This window comes from Alligator sinensis, unplaced genomic scaffold (assembly GCF_000455745.1).
Source record: "Alligator sinensis unplaced genomic scaffold, ASM45574v1 scaffold294_1, whole genome shotgun sequence".
NCBI lineage: Eukaryota > Metazoa > Chordata > Crocodylia > Alligatoridae > Alligator > Alligator sinensis.
The window spans coordinates 1595109-1612071 of record NW_005842305.1 but is presented as its reverse complement, the minus strand read 5'-3'; the positions used below and the strand labels follow the sequence as shown (position 1 = coordinate 1612071).

Genomic DNA, 16963 nt, shown 5'->3' with positions numbered 1-16963 from the left:
CCTGGCCTCACACCCATGCTTCTTCGCTGGAGCTCCAAGTGGAGAGAGAGCTGCTGTAGATGAATCGGGGCAAGGCTCTGCTTTTTCTCTGTGTCATCCCTTGCTTGATCCCCCCATTTCTGTGTGGATATCAGGGGAGAAGTGCTGCAGCTGGGAGCTACCAGTCACCTTTAAGTTTACAGGTGAAAATGTGCGGGAGGGCACTGAGGCACCAGAAGTGCTAAGGCTGGCCTTGTACCCAGCACATGCCAACATTAGTTCTGGACCCACAAACAGCAGAGAATGCATCTGCTGAGACTTTTTGGCGTGATGCACCATACTGACAGAGTCCAAGTCATTTGACTTTCATGAGTCATAGCATAATACACAAAAACATCCTGCTATGAGGGGGATGAAGGATGAATCCCAGATACAGGACTAAAAACACATTTTTCTCTCAGAAAAAGGGGGGAGGCTATTTCACCAAAAACCAAATCAAGTTTATATGCAGCATCAGACAGCAAGTTCAGATCAAAATCAGGGACAGTGAGAGCCTCTGCTGTTGTGGTCATTTATCCCTGACACGAAGAAGAGTCATGGGGCTGACAGATACTAGGGCTATTGGAAAGAAGTGATAGAGCGAATCTTGTCCTAATATAAGGGACAAGGGATTAGCAAGCGTGTGCAGCTTTCCCACCAGTGCTGGCAAAGGGATTACTGTTAAGGCTGAACAGTACATTGATTGTCCATGAGACTTCTTCCTCTCTCTGAAGAGGAACAAGAAGGATGTGGAGTTTGAGAACGTTTTTTTTCACAATGTAGATATCAGTCCAATAGAAAATGGTCTGAGACCCCAAATGCCTTTTGCACAGGCAATAAAACACCCATTGTCTGGCAACAATTTCCGATTCCTAATGTCTGATCTAGATTAAAATGGACTACCTAGATCTGAAAGGCTTTGCAGCTACTACCACTACTATGAACTACCAGGCCTCCTGATAGCTCTGTAAATGAATGCTTTTAGCCAACTCAGCGGGACCAGAAGTATTGGAAGAATAAAAGAGCATTCATAGGATGTGTTATTCGAGACGTTGAGGTTTCTTTCGTAATTAAAAAGCAGGAAACAGAGTCACTGTTACGCAGAGAGGGGCTGAATGGGTTACTGTTAATTCTGGCATCATTGAACTGGGGACATTCACCAGAGGCAACTGGCTTGCAGCTGGTGAGGAACTGTACAGCAAAAGCAAGAAAAACAGTCCATCTGTAAGCACACTGGTTACTAAGCACACTTCATTCAGCAGTCAAAATTAACTGCTTGGTATATAATCTGTCACTTGCTCAATAAGGTGAGATAAATAAGTCTTCCTTCAGGAATAAGAGTAATGTTCTTAAAACTTATTAACTTCAGTATTGTTGATGAAGCAAAAAAGTCTCAGGCCAGGTTTTTGATGGCCTGAAAATGCTGGAAGGTGCTGGAAGTGGGATTTTCTAAAGCTAAGGATCTCTGATGTCACAACAGACATTTTCCTAATATAAGCCTAAACCATGGCCTCCTAATGAAGCAGTCACACTGAGTTCTCAGCTCTCATCCCAAGTACCGGTCACTGGCAGATGGTACACGGTTATTAGAACAAATGCAAATCAAAACAGTAAAAGATGAGGAAATTGAACAGAAAATACTTATTTGCTTCTTGGGAGTTTTAATTTCTTGCTGTCCAAATGCTTGATTTCCAGGAACATATTGAAAGCACTGTATCCCTGTGTCAACAAACACACTTGCAGTCTTTCAGCTGAGTGAGATATGACAGTATCCAAAGTCTCACTGGTTCAGGGCCTATAGTCCCTTCTTGATGTTTGGCATGGCACCAGCTACATACCTCAGGCACTTAATACATAATTATTTCTGATCTCTTCTGAAGTGGAAAGTAAATCAAATGCTAAGTGCACTGTCTCATTTTGAAAAGTGATGTTCAAACAAACACTCTGCCAGCTATCATGATAACCTTATTAAAACACAGTCAGTCCAAACTTCTCACTCTGTGACACATGTTCTGGAGGAGACCTAGGGAAAAAGACCCTAAACAAACACAGGACAATGGAAAATTACATCATTGGCCTGAGCGGTCTAATTAAATTTCCAATATCAAAATGCTCCTCTAACCTCCCTGATAACTGAACAAAAGGTGAGAGAGTAAAGCAGAGTGGAGCTGAAGCATTTAACAGCGTCAAACTGGGAATAGATGGAAAAGGTGGAAGATAAATGACAAAAAAAATCTGCATAATAGTCTTCCTTTAAAGGAAGCGTACTGAAAGATTAAAATACCCCAGAAGATCACTTCAGAAACTGTGAAACTACACAAGGCCAGCAATCTGCTACCACAAAGAATATGTTTTGTTCTTTCAGGTGAGAGCCATTTTTCATGTAGCAAATGATGCACCCAGATCTCTGTCTGGCACAAGGACTCCTTGCAAATCGAGCTGCTGCTTGGAAAGTTCTTCAGAAAGGCTGTCTTCACTGCCAAGAGGTTTTTTTGATTTCTAAGAAATCTGGCAAACTTTGAAGAGATAACAATGATTTCCTTTCCTCCTTGTGTCTGCATCCATTAATACGGACTGTATTTGAATCAACATTATTTTCTGACTGTGATAGTTCACAAAATTGCTTTATACCTTAAGCTTTCAAGAACTGTGGAATTTACTAGATAGGAACATCAGTTGCAAGCTGCCTGAAGCACAAGGTAAAAATATAAATGTGTTTATCTGTCTCTCTCTTCCAAAATGTTGGGTGTATATGCTAATTTTTCTCTGTCATTTTTTAGCTTCATCTAATATTTTTATGAAAAATAATTTTGGATTTGTATAAGAGGCGAGCAATACAAGGGATGAAGACAAATCTTCTAGCACATTTTTCAACCTTTGGAAACTACGTAGACTGTGGATCATAGTTATCATGAGACTGGTTTCTATTAAATGGTAATGCAAAGCCAACTCTACATTTCATGTTGAGACCAGAAATGGGTTCCATCACAAATGACAGCCATTTTATAAATGATACGGACTACTATGAAGAACAATCATCATCTTTATTTGACATTCACATCCTGGTACCTGTAACTATAATTTCCATCATTTTATTTTTCTTGGGTGTCACTGGGAATGTAATAACAATATTAATTTTCAAACAGCGTAGGGAAATGAGAACTACAGTTAACATGTACTTATCCAGCATGGCCCTCTCAGACATTTTGATCTGCCTTGGTCTGCCTTCAGATTTGTACAGGATTTGGAAATACAGGCCATACATATTTGGGGATTTTCTCTGCAAATTTGTGTTTTACCTCAGTGAAACCTGCACTTATTGCACCATATTGCACATCACCGCTCTAAGCGTGGAAAGGTATTTTGCAATATGCTTTCCTTTGAAAGCCAGAACCACAATCACTAAATGCAGGGTGAGAGGGATCATTCTTGGGTTATGGGTTTGGTCACTACTGACTGCCAGCCCTATTCTGTTCTTGTTTGGTGTGGAACATCGCAATGGAAGCCTGCCCGATGAAACCAGGGAATGCAAGTACATAGAGCACTTGGCCCGCACAGGCCTTTTAGAAACAATGACTTGGGTCTCCACCATTTATTTCTTCCTACCAATTCTGTGCTTGACTCTGCTCTATGGACTCATATGCAGAAAGCTCTGGAGCAGCAGGCACAACCTGAGAGGGCCCCAGGCAGCAAGCAGAGAAAAATACCACAAGCAAACCATCAAAATGCTGGGTAAGCATCTTACACGTCTATCAAACAGGCAGCAAGCACTATGTTACAGCAATGAGACAGACAGTCAAGCAATGGGGGCAACTTTTTGACAGGTTTGATACATAGTAAGCTCCACACTTTCTGTAAGTGCCACTCAGATCCCCTTTGCTTGCCCGATCTACCACAAACCCTACACACACAGGGTGTAAAGGCAGGGGAAAAAGAAAGGTGGCAAGAAAGGAAAAGCCAGGAAGGACTCTCACAGCTGTAAGGTTCCTGCATTTTATTTAATTTATCCATGTTCCCCAATTTTACTGCACAAAGCTCCCAATCTGAACTTCAAGTAGTTTATTAATAGGAACCAACCTCAGATCAGCTACAAGAATTCCTGTTGTCCCAAGGTGAGGCAAAGCAGCCTTGCCCTGCCTACCTGCAAAGTCAGAACACCATCAAAAAAGCCATATGATGACATGACTTTTTTAAATCCTTAATTTGATCATCCTTGATGTGTGTCTGGAAGATTTAGCACCTAGCAGTCTTGGTCTGAAGGGCAGCCCTTACAGCCAGCAAATCAAGCTTCACCCCAGGAGCGTGTTAAGGTTTTTGCAATTAAGCTTTGGTCCACAAGCTTAACAGATCCTAACCTGATCTAGTAAAAAAATTGTTTTTTCCCCCCTCAGATTATACCAAAATCATTTTAGCAAGATAGAAAACAAAATTACTTATTTGGGGTGACTATCATCTTACGCAGGCCATTTCCTCTTCCAAGACCAACAAAATATGAACTTATAGCTATCACCAGAGTGTAGTAACAGCAATCAAACAGGTCACTACCCCAGTGTTCATGGTGAGCATGGAAGTGCTGGTACACAGAGCACTTGGCCCTGGCCTTCACCACCTCAGATTCTATCATCCCCCAGTCAGCATGCATGGTCCTAGATGGCTCCCCTTTCAGACCGCAAGCTGGTGGTGAGCATCCTTTTTTTAAAAAAAGACAGACATGTGGGAACAGGGATATGCAAAGTAAAATGGACTAATTTTAGAGCCATGCATTTTCTCTCCATTGTGCTTTTCTTCAAGCCATTGTTTGCTAACTATTGTGCCTTCCAAAACTTTCTGTTTCTCTGCTGAGGCATCTTGCTCCTTCCTTCAGAATTCTGTCTTCCACAGCTTCTCCCATCTCTGCCTCATTTGCTCCACTCCCTTTCCAAATATCTTTAAACTATTCCATCTTTCCCCATCCTGTATTTGTGCCTGGCCCTCTTTTATCTGTCTGTCCCCAGTCTCTGGCTCTGACCTCTGCTCACATGCAGTATTTCACTGATGAGCAAAGCAGGTTGTCAGATGGGAGTGAAAAAGTATCTCCTAAAGGTAAGCACAATACCTTCTGCTGCTGCTGTAACGGTGCCGGCTTATATTCTTTTTGTGCCTTTGTGCTACACACTGGTATATTCAGTTTTCTGCTTTAATTCTGGACAGAAAAATGAAGTAGGCAACCTTAAGTCTCCACTGCTTGTTCGTGTACCAGTAAACGAAACAAAAATGGCCACACAAGTCAAAGTGATCAAACGCCTTCTGTACATGTCCTGTTAAAATGTAGTGATTGGAAATGTTATAAGATAACTTGAAGGTGAAGAATATTTTATGTCACTATACTAAAATACATTCCTTACCTTTTTTAGCAGTAGTAGTTCTGGCCTTTGTGTTGTGTTGGCTGCCATTTCACATTGGTCGAATCCTCTTCGCCCAGACTGAAATCATCCTGTACGATGTCACTCAGTATTTCAACCTCATCTCCATGATTCTCTTTTACCTTGGAGCATCCATAAATCCAATACTTTACAACGTCATGTCACAAAAATACAGACAAGCAGTGAGCAAAATCCTGAATTATGGCCAGGTCTGGCATTCCAGAAGCTTGACAAGGAGTGAAAAGACTTCTCTTGAAGGTACGGAGGTCAGTTCTTTCATGTAAACAGTTCACACATCTACTTTACTTCAGCATCCTACACACCCAGGTTTTTGGTTGTCTAATGCATGGCTGAATCATAGGTCAACATTAATCCCAGGTACTAGTGCACATTGTAGCCGGAGGTTGTGGGGGTGTTGTGGAAAGAAAAAAAGTTCACCGCTCATGTCTTTATACAAAATCTGCTTTATTGACATTGCCATTGCTTATGCTTCAGGGTGAGGCAAGTAGCATTGCCTGCAATATATCATGTAAAAATTGAAACTATTCCCATAACTACTTGCAGAAGCCTGTTCTCTCTGAAGTTCTGGGCTTCAAGCAAATGCCTCTACACATTGTTCCAACTATCCATAAAACTCATTAGTGGATTTGTTTCAAGAACTTCCAAGATCAGATTTTGATAGTTTGATACAAAAAATTATGCAGCAGCATAATTCAATTTGTTAGTTTCTCTTTGATGAAAGCTAATCAAGATACAATAGAACTGAATCCAACTTTTTTCTTTTATTAATTGGAAGAGAACAACCTGGGCTGCACCTCAAAAGGAAACAGATAAGAAAGTATTCAACTTGTCAGGACTGAGAAAGCTCCATCTGCCTCTGAAAGGCAAATTTATTATCTAGCCTGGTTTTCTAAGATCTGAAGCAGGGGGAAGTAACTGAAATGTTTTATCATTGCCCCAAACAAGGCCAGGCTGCGCTACACTGAAGCCCTCTATAACACCTGAAGAATTTATCTAAAACAGTGAGTCTCAACTTTTTTAGATTCACAGAAGCCCTTGTTAGACTCAAGCACCCTTTGGAAATGTCACACTTTGCTTTCACTTGGTTTTTTGATTATGAAAAAATAATAGAGCAATTTTTCTGCTGCAAAGAACTCAGAAAGACCACAATAGCTCAGAATGGTTTTGACACTGTGGATTCTTGTTTGAAATTTCTGAGTTTAACTTATGAATCACATGTAGGTGTCTGCACACCTAACAGTACTAATATGACACAGCACTCCACAGCACTCTGGTTGAGAATTACTGACCTAAACAGGCTAAGCAGACAAGGGACAGTGAAAAAGCCAGTTACAAATGTGGGGAAAAAGTTGCAGTGAGAGTTATTTGCCCAATTACACACACACACACACACACAGTTTGAAATTGGATGAATAACTCACCAAACTCAGATCTTCAGAACTGAGACCATTGTTTGACCACCTTTCACTCAAGGGGTTTAATACAGCTATAATTTTTGGATAGCCCAGGTTACTGTATTTTCATTATAGGTGAACAAGTCTGTTGGAAACTCTTAATTCCCCCTAGTTTATGTTAAAGAAAACTGGCTCAGCTGCTTTGGTACCATTTTACACAGAGGTCATGCTATTTACAATAAAATACAGCATAATATTTTAGCTGGGAAAGATGGGACAGTTGTCATTCCACATATCAAAATGTTGTTCCTGACCAAGGTGGGAAGGGCCAACAGCATCCTCCAGATGGATGGCTCAGAAATTCTGCATGGAATTGGAAAACTGCTGTTTGAGAACTCTCTCTTCCATAAACCCGTAGCTCTCCCTTATAAATCTATGGAACTCCACAAGCTCCAACTTGAAATGAATGGATTTTTTCCATGTTGCTGTATTGCTCATCATAACCACACACACACACACGACTAACAGCACTGTTTTTAAAGAAAAGTTATGCTCTTGGTTCTGAATTTAAAACCCCCACAAAAATACAGAGACCCTACAGTAAAATTGGAATATGTTTGATTTTTTTTATTGGCTGTATTAAATATATTATCTATTTGATAGTTACAATTTAGTAATACAATGCATGGCAGCTTTAACATAAGTTTGAGATACCTCAAAATTACATTACAAGAAAAAGGAAAATATACCTAATACATTAATGCCTCTAGGGTACATCAATCTGGAATGTATAATAGTAAATATAAAATCTACATTACACTATGCTTTCCAGTATATTTCCTGGAAACATGAATGTTTTGTGGCAAAGTACAGAAGCATTTTATTTCAAATTTGAAGAAGTCATGATTTTAGTTAGTATTTATTCTGAACGTCTAATTTATCATTTTTAAACAATATATCAGAAATGCTACTGCCAAATTAATCACATAATGCTTTTTTCTTTTTATTTAAAATAGAACAAAGAACCTTTGGCAATAGAGATTTGCTGAAGGCAGTCTATTGTTTTTCTAAAAGTAAAATATGAAAGAAAATAAAGACAGGCTGTAAACTCTTCTGCAAACTAAAGACACTAGTATCTGTATAAAACTCTTTTCAACACTGAAGAGAGACTTCCATGATATAATAAATGATTAACTTAAAGTTCTGCTACAAGTAGAACAATACATTCAATACATTTTCCAGGACTTTTTAAAATCAAAATAAATAGAGTACAAAATGAAGAGTATATTTTTGAAAGGTTACTTTTCGATTGCACCATGAATCTACTTTTAAGAATATTAAGTGATACATCATAATTTAGGTTTTCCACATTTGAAATGCAACACAATGCCTCCAACCGTAACTTAACATTATTAACTGCCACTGGAGAAAACACCCTTCAAATGTTTTAGTCTCTGAAATTAGCCTGTAGCCAATGGTACTATTACACATCTAACATCCCACAGGCAAGTGCAGTGATTTGATGTATTTAAAGTGTAGCTGTAGTCCTTGCAGAGTATGTGAATCTGTATATGGCATGTTCTCTTAACTCCGAAGCAATTAGAAAGACCCATACTGAACAAATGTTCTAAATTTGTGGCTTCCAGCTTGCAAAATAGCTGATGAAAGGAAATAGCTCTCTCACTTATTTGTAGATGTCTGCAACAAAGTTTTGACAAGGAACAGTCACATGTAGTGCATAGCCGCCACAAAATTTTAAAAAGTTCCTCCAAGCATCTTGGACAAGTTCATAGCAAACTGAAAATTCTCAAATACAAAAAAATGGAATGTGAAACTGCCACCTTTGTGATAGCAAGTAATTTAAAACAATGTATGAATGTTACTTAAAAAAAGAGTTATGTCCATTTTTGATCCTCCATATTACATTAGAAGGGCATCCAAAAACAGTTTGAACATTTTACTTTTAGGTTAATAATTGTACAAAAATATTTGCTCAGTTTGAGCCAAATAGTGAAACATTTATCATAAATGCACTTTCTCCTTAAAGACAATATCTGTGCTTTTTCTGAAAATGTTGCAAAGATTTCATCAGAAGCACAGGAAATTACTCTTCTCTCAGGCACTGAGAGTGAAATGTGGATTGGGCCAACAGCTGCTTGCCAACAGCAGAAAGCATTTCATTCAAAAACGTACAGTACAAAAATGGGGTCTATCTCCGATGTCACATACAAATGCATCACCACTGTATGTATGTTGCAGCACTAATATTTTTGTCTAGCATTTTAATTAAAATTCTAAAAAATGCTGGTACCCTCTACCTTAACACTTGAAACAATATCAACCATGGGACCCCAAACATTAAAATAATTGCAAAGTAGTAATATCACTAAATCAAGCCAATATTTTGTTTTCTTTCTACAGTATACTAAATGTGGTATGCTCTAGTAATGTTCTGCAATACAGTACTGTTCTAAGCTCAAGCATTTGTGCTGCTTTATTTCATGTATACCAAACTATAACAATACTTGATTAAAAGTTGCTGACCCACTACCACTTGTCTAGCTGAACTCTGAAAAGGACTTTTTTTTTTCTATAAAGCCTTCTCTTTAAGTGACTAAACGATGTAGGGTTTGAATTGCAACAGGGAGTGTACGCACACAGGTGTGTGCATGCACACGTGTGTGTTAAGGCAGTTTTTGGCTGTTCTATCAACAGCTAACCCTGATTACAGAGGACAAAGGATTACCCCTTTCGGTGACAGATTTGCATTCAGCATTTGGAAAGTTTCTGTCAACCCAGCCTCACTGAGTCAACAGTAACCGATGGAAATGTATGCATCTCCTATACAATCATTTCCAGCTAGGATTCTAATTAGAATTAACCAACCACAAATACCCAAAATAACTTGCATACATAAAGCTGAGTATCGAATAGGTTTTAAACCTCCTACTTGATTACAAAGTACTGAATAACAAGAGCAAAAAAAATAGCAACTGCTGCAAACAGGAAAAGAAAAACAGAAGCCCAGTACTGATCACTTTGCGCTGCCTTCTTAGACTTTGCCAATTCAGCTGTAGAATCAGTACACTGTGTAGCCAAGTCTTGCTTTTGAGATGAGAATACCGTACTGGGACTGTAAGGTCCGCACAGTTCTTGTAATCCAGTAGAATCTTGGTACTGGCGTCCAGCGCAGACTCGGACCCGATATTCACAGTTTGTCTGAAGATTTGTGAAACGGAATGAAGTCTCTGGTCCCTTGTATACCTAAGAATAGAGGCAACAAACTAAATATCCATTTCACCTTCCCAATACTTAGCAGTAGATCCTTGTGCAGTGTTTGATTTTAGGGGTGCAACCAGCACAGGCTGTTGAGAGTTTGTGAAGCAGCTCTAGGGAAAAAAACAGACTCAACTTTCACATCTAAAGAGTTCCTAGCTTTGTTCTTTCTGAACTGTCCAACGTGCACAAGGTCACTCAAATTCAAAACTTACCACTACGTTTCCGTAAGTCAGTAAGCATGCACTACCAGCAGGCAGAATTAAGACAGCTCAGTCCTAAAGTAAACTAGAGTGTTAGATATTCTGCCACTAGATGGTGGGAGTGTATTCTTGTGCAACACTTACTAATATTAACTTCCATTTCTTGGCATGCTTGGCTACCCAGATAAAAATCTGTGGGCTGGGCCTGGACCATGGGCTGTAGGTTGCTGACCTCTGCCTCAAGTTGTTCACTGTCCCCCCAGACCTGTCATTTGGGGGTCCAGAATAGAGTAGAGCCTTCAAGTATGCTAACTGCTGATGAGTAGGAGGGGGGCAGTACCTGTCCCAGAGTTCCAAATTTAAGGTAAAACAACATATGAACTGCTGAAACATACATTTAATCCTTTCCCTGTTACCAACTAGCCAACAAATCCTCACCCTAGCCTTCATTAAAATCAGTCAGTTTTACAGTACAAATAGAACTAGAACTGAAAAAGATGTTAATAGTGGCTTCACCTATCAGCTCCCTGTTCCTAGATAAAAGGGTAGGATATAAGAAAGTAGAAAATTCAGAATTGGGCAGGACCAGGCTGGGTCCGATTTGCAAAGGGCATGTTAAGATGAGGATTTGTGTCGGGTTACTCCAGCTCAATAACACTTCCCCAGGTCCTCAGACTGACATGCTTATGGCAGAGAGGCCAGCTTTAGGGGTGGGATGGAGCATAAGAAATGTTTCTCTGATGCCAAGGCAAAAATGCTGAGATGAGTTTTGGCACAAAGATTTTCAAATAAATACCAAATAAACAGGACTTCATTCACTCGGGTGCTTAGGAAGCAACAAAACCTTGGCAAGATGATGCACACCTACCAGATCACTGGCTTAAGCAGAGTAAAGCTTTTTGAAAAAACTTACACTGCTTCAAGTATTTTTTTCAATGAGGCAAGACTTCTGACTTCTGCTATGGGACAACTGGAACAGCCACAAAACCCAACACTGCGAAGATGCTTTTGAAACTAAGCCACCTCAGGCTTAAATCATTCTGTGTTGTGTGTGCCTATGCTCTAAGTCTGAACAGCTGTAACTCTTTGCAGTAAGTTCACTAATTTGAGAAGGCATCCATTCAACACATGAAAATATGGACAACCACATTTTAAAAAAGGTGAAAAAAAATGTTCATCCTGAGGAAGAAGGATTTAGTCAGGGTTCAGTACTGATCAAAGAAGTATGCACAGAAAGAGTTTTGAAGGCTTAACTGGAAACCTTCAGTTTGTCATCTTAGAAATGGTACCTAAAAAGACTCAGCACTTTCACAGTTTTGTGAACTGACTCATGAATAATGTTAAATAACAAAGGAGGAGGAAAGAAGAGTACACACATCTCCATCCAGCCTGAGATGTTTAAATATACAGTACTTTATTTCTCTGCCTCTATTATGATTTAGTTAAAATATATATGAATCACATTATCAGATATGAGTTACTCCTTTGGATGCATTTAATTCAAAAGATAGCTGAGCAACAGTAATATAATTTGGAATGCGTTTAAATCTAATAAGATCTAACAAGTTTGAGAGACTTAAGTTCTCTTTTAAACAATCCTTACAACAATTTAAACATGAACCAAAAATAGAATTTTAAAACCAGTCTAATGGAAGTTACCTGATCAATCTCCCTTCCACTGGTAAGCTGAAGAATGTAAACAATGGAATCGCCTCTCATTGGTTGTAAAGGCTCCCATGTGACTTCACAAATATTTTCTCCCAGTTGATTTACTTTGGGTGCTGGAAACAAGAAAGGAATCCGTAAACATGCTTTCAAATGCAGCCCTCTCACATCCTTGGTTAGCCTGAGGATACAGCCCCTCCCCTTCCTATGCAATTATGAGCACAGCTTTAATAGCCACTCCCCACTAAAGCAGAAGTGATTCAGAATAGGGCAGCTGAGAGCTGGTACCACTTACATTACAGTACAGCTCTCTCCTAAAAGTTCCTCAATAAACCTAGCATTAGGAGCTTCCATATTCGTTGTGTCAGTAATTTTCCCCATACACTTGTGCACCCTTTGGTATTAAAACATTTTATCTATTCATTTATTTATTTCAAAGCACTTAGAACTACACACAGCCTTGCTCAGGTTCTTCATCTCCTGTGTTGCACCAGCAACAGATTCTGTAGCTCAGAACACAACAAGAAACAAAATTTGACTCAGGCACAATACTAAGAAATTGCATACACAAAAGCAAAGCTGAAATAACCTTTAAGTTAAAACATTAGAATTCAAGTGGCTGGACAACCATCTCACAGCAAACTTTTAAAAGGGATTTTCAGATGTCCTTGTAAAATTATTTAGAAAACAAAGCAGAGTTATTCAAAGCAGCATAAAGGATTTGGGTGTCATTTTGTACCATGTTCAGATTTCTTTCCTGAATCAGATGACAGTTTAACTTCACAGGGAAAGTAAAATAAAGTTATAAAATATAATATAATTATAATCTTATAAAATTCTTGCTACTTTTCTGGGATCTTATTTATGCCAAATACTTTTTTTCCCTCATTCAGGCTATAGAGGTCCATAAACATCTGAGAGAAGGATTTTTAGATTCGTTTTTATGCTGAAGACAGCTTCTAAAATCAATGCCAATCTAGACCGTTGTTCAGTAAACATTTCTTAATAACTAGGGAGAAATGACATTTCATTCCTTGTATCACCAAGTTTGTAATGAAACACTCTCAAACAGGAAAATTAGCATTCTCTCTTCTTAATGAGCTGCTCCATGGGACCTTGAAAATGTACTTGTCACAAAAAGAAGTTTGTGATCTGTTTCCATTTGCCTACTGATTTCTCCAACTTATTATATGAGAAGCAACATTCTCTAGCAGACAATTCAAGATTGGGAGATGCTACCCCCAACATTAGGGATGGCAAGGTGGTGATACATAAGGTCTGGCCAGCAAAAAGCTTCCTCCTCATGGGCGTCTTTTAGCTTCTTTCATTCCTTGGAGTCTCAGAACAGCAGAGACTCCCCATGCCCGCAGAAGGGTGACTGCGCCCGAAAACTTGCAAAGAACTTTTTTTCCAACTACTCAGTTGGTCTAATAAAAGATATCACATCTCCCCAAATAACCTTGACCTCCCCATGGGGAAATTCTTACTACCTCCTACCTACCCTCTGAGAGGCCTGAGAGGGGCTGTGTAAGGGAGGAGGATTTCTTTTTTAGTATCTAACATACTACCAAATTACACTATTAGCACGCTAGGAATCTCACCTTTAAGAGATGCTGGTGGAGATTTGGTTGTAGTGAAAGCGTAAACTTCAGAAAACTCTCCTTCTCCAGCATCATTGTATGCCTGGATTTTAAAATAGTATGTAGTGGATTCACTGAGTCGCTGCACCTTGTATGTATGACAAGGTCCATGATAAACAGTAATAAACCTGAAAAAGGTACGTATCTTAGAACTACAGAATAAATCAGGTTAATTTGTTACACAAATGTTTAACCCATTAAGAAGTGCATGTATTTGACAACAATAATTTTCATGTCCAAATACATTATAGAAATTGAAATTTCTCTTTAAGGTTTCTATATAAGTATGTTAGGTTGAACAATTAGAACTCCGATTTTGCAGTAACTAGTTCACTCACTGAATAAGTTAAATCAATGACTCTCCCAACACCAAAAATAGTTTCAGGTCTCAGCCCCTTCTGAACGTGGTTTATGGTGTCTTTCATTTAATCTAAATAGACCCTAGGCAGGAACGATACGTAAAAGATGTGTAGATTGTTAGTCATGCACTATTTGTTCCCCACCAGATTCCTGATTTTTAAGTCAAGGAAATTAGGCATGTAAAATTCAGCCAGTTTTCCCAATTTTAGGTTAAAGAGGAACAGCTTCTCTTATGGACCATTACAAACATTAGATTTATTTTTCTTTAAAAAATCTGTTTTAAACACAAATTGACAATGCATTTACGGGTTAGTGTTACAATATATGAGCAATTCCAAATATTTTTCAATGAAATATACCAAGTGCAGATTTTCTTATGGTATTCAATCAGACAAATAGATGACTATGCATCACCCAATACAGCTGTCCCACGAGAGTTCTAAAACAATGTAAAATGGCAATTTGGACAGTAAGTGGGTTAAAGCACTGGAATTTATGTCAATACTTCAACAATTTCAAGTATTTTTTTTCATATTTAGTCATCCAATAAATGCAGAGAAAATGGTGTGAAAATATACATTTATAACTGAACCCAATTTCAACTCTCTTAACATCAGAATGATACAGGGAACTGTACCTATTGCAATCATCTCACCTGCCAAATCTATCCTCCATCTGCAAGTTGAACAGCGTAGGATTGGTAATTAAAGCTCTGCTAGGTCCTTCACCCCATTTCAGCTTAAGGCTCTGGTAGCTGAAGACCCCACATTCAAGATGAGGAGGGTCAGGAGGTAGTGGCTTTGTTTTGGCTTTAATGGTATGACTGAAAGGACCAACTCCAAAGTTGTTCATCGCCTGGATTCTAATTCTAAAAAAGGTGAGGACAAAAAAGTGTACGCTTAAAATTTGACACTGGTTAAATAAAAGAACATATTAGGCTAGTCTAATATGCATTGAAATAATTTTATGCAATCCCTTAATAAAATATTTTGTAATCAAGTGAAACACCATTTCTCTTCTGCAAAGAACTCAGTTACATATAATCAGTTATAAACACTAGTTAGAGACTTTAGAATTTCTTAAAAACAAATCCCCACATTTTATTCAGGATTGAGAGTCATGGCCTTCTCACCACTCTGTTATCCAGGGTTGAAAGTATCCATACTGGCCAAAATTAGCAAAATAATTCAGCTCAGTCCCACAAACTAACAGATGAGAAGGACTGGGCTGCAACAGCCAAAAAGGATCCAAGTTACTCGTATTAGCTGCCTTTATTTCATGGGCCAAGTGGTAGATCTTATGGTGGAGGGAAAAAGAGAAGACACCACAGTGGCAATGGGATGGCCTGACACCATCTGAGGCACTTGAAGATGCTATGGCAAGTGGGCATACAGCCCTTCCTCAGTCACCAACTGACTGGCACAGAAGCAGGCCTCCAGCTTCCTGCCCATACCAGGAATCTGAAGAATTCCCAGCAGCCTTCCCTAACTACAAACCAACTGGGATGCAGCAAAGGGTTTTCAGCTACGGAACACAAGCAATACGAACGACAGACGAGGCGAGAAGAAACAAAGATCAATGCTTTGCTTCATTACTGTATTTTTTGGTTGGCTTCTATCTGCAGTTACATTATTTGTTCCTTCCCCAATTTCCAAAAAAAGCTCCTTCCTTTTTGTAACCAACTGTGTTGTCACAAATTCTGAAGGTACTGGGAGGCAGGGGGTGAGGGAAGAGGCTGCTGCTGGTGTTTGAAAGGCCCAAAACAGGGAAGAAAAGTAGATACATAACTTCAGGCCAGTGCTTGGGAGTTCAGCAGATCAGTTACGCACACAAGGCTCAGTTGGATTGGGGAGGATGCTGTTTTTTGGTGCAAGAGTGGAACAGTAACCGATGGAAATGTATGCATCTCTAATACAATCATTTCCAGCTAGGATTCTAATTAGAATTAACCAACCACAAATACCCAAAATAACTTGCATACATAAAGCTGAGTATCGAATAGGTTTTAAACCTCCTACTTGATTACAAAGTACTGAGTAACAAGAGCAAAAAAAAATAGCAACTGCTGCAAACAGGACAAGGAAAATAGAAGCCCAGTACTGATCATTCTGCCCTGCCTTAGACTTTGCCAGTTCCTTTGACCACGAAGAAGACATTAACATTTTGATCTGATGTACCACGACAAGACAAGAGAATCCCTCAGAATATATTCCGGGGGGAGAGGAAGTGGTAGTGGTGGCCAGAGCAGGACCCACCCCAAAGAAACTGACTTACAGGAACTCTTAGCAGTATCAGACATCAGCCAAATAAACTGTTGATTAGCTGCATCTCCTCCTGTTGTGACCATGGCAGAATACAGTGCGATGATGATGAGATGTATCTTAGGGGTCGGGGTCTTAGTGTTTTTATTACCAAATATTCCCTCCGTTAAAAAAAGACTTATGCAACTACATTCTATGGCTTACCATTTATTAAAGCTTCTAATTCAATTTACAGGGAGACTATAAAAACCTGGAACAAAATTGCCCCAAAACATTGCATATTAAAATTAACAGTGTGGTTTCAGAATATTATGATGAATAATCACCTGTACAAAGTGTCAGGCTGTAGATTCTCTAGAATATGGCTGCTTCTTCTATCAACCGTTACAAGCTGCTTTTCCCCATATTCTATATTATATCCAGTGATCTCTGAGCCATGGCAACAGGGTTCCTCCCACTGAATTGCAAGGCACGTTGATAAAGGAAGAGGAACTTCTAGCTGATCTTCAACAAAATGTAGAACTGACACTGCTGCAGGTACAGATGCTGGAGTTGTCACGGCAGCTGTATCTCCAAACAAACCAGCTCCTGCTATATTCACAGCCTAAAACAGAGACTATATATTATTTACAGAGTTCACATGATTCTGTCTCATCTCCTGGATTTTGTGCTGCACTAAAGAAGCTTTAAAGTGAACAGAATGTTCATAAATGCAGTAAAAAT

At 39.1% G+C, this 16963-nt stretch overlaps 2 protein-coding genes across 2 annotated transcripts in view; one reads left to right on the top strand and one right to left on the bottom strand.

The window, feature by feature from the left end:
- Window positions 1–2993: 2993 nt before the first annotated feature.
- LOC102379211 (growth hormone secretagogue receptor type 1-like) lies at window positions 2994–5704 on the top strand. Its single transcript, XM_014522120.1, has 2 exons — window positions 2994–3750; window positions 5412–5704. The coding sequence occupies exons 1-2, from the start codon at window positions 2994–2996 to the stop codon at window positions 5702–5704; spliced, it is 1050 nt and encodes a 349-aa protein (XP_014377606.1).
- Window positions 5705–7436: 1732 nt separating this feature from the next.
- Window positions 7437–16963, bottom strand: part of LOC102377748 (fibronectin type-III domain-containing protein 3A-like) — an 84009-nt gene continuing 74482 nt past the window's right edge. The window contains exons 24-28 of the mRNA XM_025209725.1: window positions 16567–16844; window positions 14635–14847; window positions 13581–13747; window positions 11974–12095; window positions 7437–10099 (exon numbers count right to left, since the gene is read on the bottom strand). Of these exons, the coding sequence (XP_025065510.1) occupies window positions 9782–10099; window positions 11974–12095; window positions 13581–13747; window positions 14635–14847; window positions 16567–16844 (1098 nt within the window). The 3' untranslated portion in view covers window positions 7437–9781. The remainder of the gene's footprint in view (window positions 10100–11973; window positions 12096–13580; window positions 13748–14634; window positions 14848–16566; window positions 16845–16963) is intronic.